The 6472-nt window shown below is 40.2% G+C and overlaps 1 protein-coding gene across 17 annotated transcripts; it reads left to right on the forward strand.

The window, feature by feature from the left end:
• Positions 1-285: 285 nt before the first annotated feature.
• Positions 286-6192, forward strand: LOC119323955. 17 transcript variants are annotated; one of them, XR_005156664.1, is made up of 7 exons: positions 286-795; positions 1217-2182; positions 2457-2573; positions 2657-2991; positions 3416-3489; positions 3957-4371; positions 4490-6144. XR_005156664.1 is itself a non-coding variant. In XM_037597668.1 (6 exons), the coding sequence occupies exons 1-5, from the start codon at positions 715-717 to the stop codon at positions 3449-3451; spliced, it is 378 nt and encodes a 125-aa protein (XP_037453565.1). In that variant the 5' UTR covers positions 286-714; the 3' UTR covers positions 3452-3489; positions 3832-6192. The 17 variants fall into 17 exon arrangements, 2 of the variants coding, with proteins under 2 accessions (XP_037453565.1, XP_037453564.1); XR_005156666.1 differs by having other exon boundaries at positions 3957-4126; positions 4226-6144; XR_005156668.1 differs by having other exon boundaries at positions 3957-4126; positions 4231-6144.
• The last annotated feature ends 280 nt before the right edge of the window (positions 6193-6472 follow it).

Raw genomic sequence — 6472 nt, forward strand, 5'->3', positions numbered from 1 at the left:
TTAATGCTGTCCAAAAGTTCTATATCATTTCCCATCAAAAGTATGTCATCTACATATAATTGAACATATATAAACCCTCAAGAAGTCCTAGGCAGGATGAAGGTGACCACGTCGCCTTTAAATCGCCATGAACAGTTCTCATGCCACCGCCTGTAAATTCCGTGCCTCGCCACGGGCATTTTCATCATTTGGCATACGGGCGTATAAAACGCAGCCCGCCTGTGGAGAAACCCTAGCCGCGTCCCCATCCGCCACCCGGCCCGTCCCGCTTGCCCCCTTCCCAGCCGCTCACCCGCCGCCCCGCCCTTCCCACTCGCCGTGGCGGTCCCTCCTCGTTGCCACCCCTTTCCTCGACTCGGCAGCCTCTTCTCCATGCCGTCGCCGCCCCATCCTCTTCCGTGTCCCTCACGGCCGCCTTGCCCCCTCCACCTTCAGCACCTCCTCCTCCCCTGCCTCCGGATCCAAACCAGTGAGACCTGGAGGGGAGCAGCTGCTGCGGCGTCGATCTAGAGAAGGGGAGCACGATCTAGAGAAGGGGAGCAGCATCGCCGCAGCCTTGCGCAGCTCCTCGCCCATCCTCTCTCGTTCCCTGCTCTCGTTCCCCACGCTCGCCCTGTGTGTTCGTCGTCTCTTTCTGCCTTGTTCATCCGGCCAGAGCCGCCGCTCTCGTGTCTCCCGTGCCGGAGTTAAGCGACAGGGGAAGAGGGATCGACGATGGCGCAACAGAGGAGATGGAGTAGTGTGCTCCTGCCGCCGTGCGACCTCATCCTTCCTCCACTCCGACCCGATCTGCAGGTATGCGCTCGTCCCTGGACGTTGTTTCCAAAACTGAGGGCCTTAATTATTGTCTTCCTTCCTGGTAAATTTGATTTCTGCTTGATTCTGAGACTGGAGTTTCTTGATTTTGAATTGTACTCAGTGATTGTAATAATCGGGATACTGAGAATGTTTACCACTGCTCAATAAAAATAAAAAAGGACGACACATATTCTTGGTTCTGAATTTTTGAACATGCTTGAGCATTCATAAGATGCAGGAACCCTATTTGGGTTGGCTTTGGCTTATGTCAGCTATTGAACTTACTAGCTTATAAACCAGATCATGCAGATTAGTTAGCCATAGAAGTTGGGTACTGACAGATTTTTCTTTGTTCTTTTATTTTTGCTCAATTTTCGTAAAAGTGGTGGTACCCTCCTGATTCCTGAAAGTATTGTAGGGGTGGACGTATGGATCGATTGGTAGCCTCCTGAAAGCTAGACAGATCTGAACCAAGAACTTCAATAAGAATGTATATACCAATTCCTTTTATAATCTTGAATGCTTCTCAGGCCTACAAAACTGCAACCCACGTTTCGTTTTGGAAACAATATTTTGTACAAATCTGTTTTCTTTATGTATTTAGAATAATACTCAAGAAGCTCATGTAGTTTGATATATTGTTCTCTCTTGAGCCGTTTTGATTTACAGTCTCTTGTGAATTGCAGGTAGGGGAAGAGTATCTTCCCTCAGCTGTCTATAAGTAGGTTGTGTGATGTTGGTGCAGTTTCAACCTTCTGGAAAAAGTAAATGTTGTGTTGTGTGTGTCGAAACATCAACCGCAGCTCAAGCTGCTTTGCTTATCCAGACTGTGAACACAAGCAAAGCAAGCTGTTTTCTGTTTTTTTTCGGTCTTTCAGCGGAAATGTTTTTTTCCTATCAAGGTTGAACGTTTACTAGGAAAGTAGTAGCACATTATGCGGATGCAATTTTGAATAGTTAAAACCTGAAATTATACATTTTCAAGTCCTTAGGAACTATAAGGGCCTTAGTATGGTTGAGTTCTTTTTTGTAAGTGTACTCTGTATGTTGGTGACTTATTTTTTTAATTGATTCTTCTTTTGCGAAATTTAGCAAAAATAAAAGAACAAAGAAAAATTGTTTAGCTAGATAGGCAAAGCCGATGATGTTTACTTGTTGTTTGCTGTAGACCCTTGATGGGCCATGCTTTTCGCTGTTTTTCGCGTTCCTGGACTGTAAGAAATCTTGCAGATGTGCTCTCTATTTTCCTGTTACTTTCTCCGCCACTCACATTTAAATTTGCTAATATATTAGTTTTCAAACATGACATGTACATATCCGAGGATGAAGAGAAGAAGAAGAATTAGGATTGTCAATTGTGTATTTGCGATTGTACAGATCCGAGGTGCCATACTTATCTGCATTTAAATTTTCTCTTTCAAGAAACTATTGGCATGTAGAGGAGGCTGTGTTTTATTTGCTGGTCCGTTAGGCACATAAGTAACTGGTTTTGCCTTGTTCTAGCTTCTGATGTATATGGGCCCAGCTATATATTTTTATTGTCAAAATATTTTTTAACTACAATGTTAAATGTGCTGGTTCACATGCCAATTCTTCCTGTTCTTCAGGCCTTAAATCTTACTATCCTATCTGAATATTCCTTTTATGACAATTCCCAGGTCTGTGCGATTGGCGTCGATGGAACCATGAGAGGAGCAGTGGCATATTCGAAGAGTTTAAATGGCATGGTTTGAGGACATCCAATGTTATTCATGACCTCAAGGACTTCCTGAAAAGTAATGTTTCTGTCATCTATGGAAGTCTTGAAAATCTATGATGGGATCTTGCTCAATATTTAATTTGTTATTTTAATATCCAGGTGCTAATGCGTATATACATTTCGTTCCTGAAATCGAGAGGGCTGATTCAACTCCAAACCTGCGGTCAATTGTTGCTGCTTTGGATGGGGTAAGGCCCTTAGCATTGCCTGTATTGTTTTCATTCATATTAAATCAAGTAGCAACTTCTTCCCACATGGAAATTACCTTAGGTAGCCTGTTTCATGATAAGTAAGGTTAAGTAATGATTTATTGAGGAGCTTTGGTTGCGGCGGTGCTGAGCGGCTGCGCACCTCCAGCGAAACGGTGCTGGATTGATATGTGCTCCTCTGCCAGTCTTCCTCGCGCTGCAGTTTATTCCTCCTTGCTGCACCTGGTATTTCTCTCCTCTCTTCTGGTTGCCTCATGGCAATTGTCACCAATCCCTTCTTCCAGATCTCTCTCTCACTCTCATTGATTTGCTAACAAAATGTTTGTTGGGTTGTTGAATATACTGTTTTTCCATATAGATAGAAAGTGTATTCAATACGTGTGATTACTTGGCTGTGGTGGATGTTTTAGCATTTTCACTAATTTTCGTGTGCCAATAATTTGCCAGATTACCTTGTTGAGTTAATTGATTTTTTTGTGACACGTGTACCAATTAGTAACCTGCAGTATAACGAAAACAGAGTATATTTGGTCATCTTCCCCACATGGGGAAATTATATTGTTTACTTATCTTTTGCTTTCTCAAAATTAAGCTTTGGCCTTTGACTATGTAAATGACTATGTCCACTTTTAATTGGCGTGTCTTGTAGAGGAGATGGTCAGCAGGGCAAAGATATATATGGTGATGAAGCTTGTCATGGGGGACAAAACTTTCCACAAAATTGTAAGTTGTTCATTCCTTGGTGAACATTGGGAATTATGCTTCCCACTGTGCCTATGTGCTTAATTTGTTCTGGTATGAAAGAGCAGATGTGCGAAAATATTTATCTCTTACCTTTAACATCTTCTTCACATTGACTTGGTTTATTTAAGAGATCTAATCTGATTAGTGGTTTAGATACAACAGAAAGAGTAGTCACTTCTATTTTGGTTTGCAACCACCTATTACCATAATTTTGGTCTTCTGATTCTCCATTTATTTATAGGTTTCTCTGTAGCTGATATGCAGATGATATATTTCCAATTGGTAGTGGTCATTGTTTTTAAGCAGAGTATTGTCTTGTAGATGAATTGCCATGGAGGCTTGGCAGAAGCAGATTAGCTGTTTTCTCTATTATATCAGGTGGCACTTGGCTTCTCATGAATCACTCATCATTTGCCTGAACAATGGTTATTGTACACTTTTGCTAGAGCTATGGAGATCAGGACTGGATTTGTTTATTGTTTATGCTTCGCGAGGAATTACAGCTATGGACCAGTAGATGAATTGCCATGGAGGCTTGGCAGAAACAGCAGTTCCCTTGGCAGTGGCTGCGAGGGGTGTGGCTTGCTGAAGAAATGGGCTTTTTTTGTAGCTCCAGGTATACATGCTCATAAGCAAGATGATTTTCATTTATTTATTTTTGGTTTGATGCTTCATTCGCCGCCCAAGCCAACTAATACACATGAACAACCTGTAGTTCAGGTACATGATTCTCCTCTGAAATCCACTGTAACTCAAGAGGATGTGTTCAAGTTTTGTCCGCCATTTTCATGGTTGCCAACATGTGTTTATTGTCCCAATTGCATAGCGAGGTGCTAATGATACCTCCTCTGTGTCATGAAGGTCAATTTATTCTTTTGTTTCACATATTTGTTGTTTTTGTAACAAGAATCTCCAGTTAATTACATAGTTGTTGTTTCACATAATGCCAAAGTGAGAACGAGTAGCAGTGCACTTTCAGGTCGAGTTCTAAAAAGAATGAGTACAAGTTGAATGATACCTCAATGCAAATGAGTTGGGCCAACAACGCAAGAATATCGATTCCTTACAATAATTTAGTCTTGGCTGTATGAGGTGTAGCCACTAGCGATGCAATTTCATCTGAAGTAGTCAACGAGGCCTTTCTATTCTCTGATTTGCAGCAAAGTGGGACTCCAAGTATGCAACCAGAATAGAAATTAGGCATGGATCAACAGTTTTGTTGGGCATCCCTTGCATTTTCCTTGTTAGGTTCCATTCTTCAAAGCATGTGGGAAAGCGTAGCAGTACACTGCAGTTCACAATGTCATTTGATAGCGGATAGGGTATTTTGTTTCCATTACGAACTGATAATGATTAAGAGCATAGTAAGGTAACAATAATCTGTGTTATAGCAGTATATAGATGTAGTGTGCTTGTCTGAATATAATGCAGAGTTTAGAAATGAACTAAAATCTGAGAGCAGGAAGTAATAGGCTTATTGTCCAGCTAGAAAAATATTTGTACTATATTATCATGTATTCAGGTAATCCCTTGTATTTTTTTTGCCAGGTTCATGTTTTATATATTGTCTATACACCCACATAAACTAAAGTTTGTAGAGTCAGCAGTAAACAGGGGCACAACTTAGTATGGGTAAAAAAATAAGAGCTTGTGAAAAGAACAGTATCTCTATTACAGGATAAGAATGACTCTTTAGTTTTATGCTGATGTGTGAAAGCACCCCATTATCATGCAAATAGTATCAGGTTGAGAGCCTTGATTATGGCGGCTATAAACCCAAAAAAATCCATATTATTATTTAGTATACAAAGCTCTGGGAATGACTACAATTAGAATTCTAGCTGCCGGTATATATCTGATTGGTCCCAGATTGAAAATCTCAATTGTCAGGACTTGCTTGTATGCATTCCTAAATAGTGTAAAACTGAAGCTTGCTGCTCGTGAGGTGTCAGCCATAAACATGTATTACGACCATTTTTTATCCGGTGAAGTGCCTAAAAAATAGAGTTTGCTAAAAAAAGTGCCTAAAATTCAGTGACTATAGCTTTCCACTTTATCTCATAAACTGGATGGCAAAATAGAGTTTGCCCATTTCATATCTATGTTGTCTTATTAGGAAAATAGAGTTTGTTTTATAACTGATGCTTAATATGTTTCATCGACTGGTGAATGCTCAACTTTGGCTCATAAACTGCATGGCAAATGCTAATTCTGATGGGGCTTTTGCCACTTTCTTGTTTTATGGTTGCCTAGACAGCCGATGGCATGCTTCTTTCTGCGAATTGTCAATTCTTTTGTAGAGGGTCCCTCGGCTACTTATGCTTTGCTAGACAATGAGAGTATGTAGATAGCATGTATGGTTTTTACATTGTTTTGCGCAGGTTGAGATGCATCACATGATGTTTTCCTTTTACATTTATGAGTATTACAGAGTCCTTTCTTTTTCCACAAGGGGCAGTAGCTGTGCCATTTGATTCGAAGGACAAAGAGTTGATCACAAAGGGGTAACATTCAGGATATATACACAAAAGAGTATAGAACCAAATTATATGATGTAATTGACTACTATTTCTATTAACTTCTCCTGTACACAATGTTCATGAGTTCATGTATTAAGTACATTTTATTGTGTCACTTGTGTTTACTCTTTTTTTAATGCAAGTTTACAGCTACTTGGAATTCTTAATTGTAGACTCAACTATCTTGATCTACCGATGATCTAATTTGTGACATTATTACCTTAAGAAAATATTGCATTTAATTTCCTTTATATATAGGGGTATAAGTTCTTACCAAATGTACTCAAATATACGGTTATCGAAAAAATGCAAATATTTTTCAACACGAACATGGTTTTAAACGGGTCTTTGCGCCATTTGGCGCAACTGGTCATCTAGTATGAGAAATGCTACAGAGCTCCCACTCACTTGTAAACGCAGGCTTCTCCATAAGTCTGCATAAA

The sequence above is a fragment of the Triticum dicoccoides genome, chromosome 6B (assembly GCF_002162155.2).
Source record: "Triticum dicoccoides isolate Atlit2015 ecotype Zavitan chromosome 6B, WEW_v2.0, whole genome shotgun sequence".
Lineage (NCBI taxonomy): Eukaryota > Viridiplantae > Streptophyta > Magnoliopsida > Poales > Poaceae > Triticum > Triticum dicoccoides.

Bases quoted from the DNA above. Each gene is read 5' to 3' on its own strand.
- LOC119323955 (XM_037597668.1), top strand. From the start codon at position 715: ATGGCGCAACAGAGGAGATGGAGTAGTGTGCTCCTGCCGCCGTGCGAC. The intron at 2,574-2,656 runs GTAATGTTTCTG...TTTAATATCCAG, and splicing joins CCTCAAGGACTTCCTGAAAA to GTGCTAATGCGTATATACAT. The intron at 2,746-3,415 runs GTAAGGCCCTTA...CGTGTCTTGTAG, and splicing joins TTGTTGCTGCTTTGGATGGG to AGGAGATGGTCAGCAGGGCA.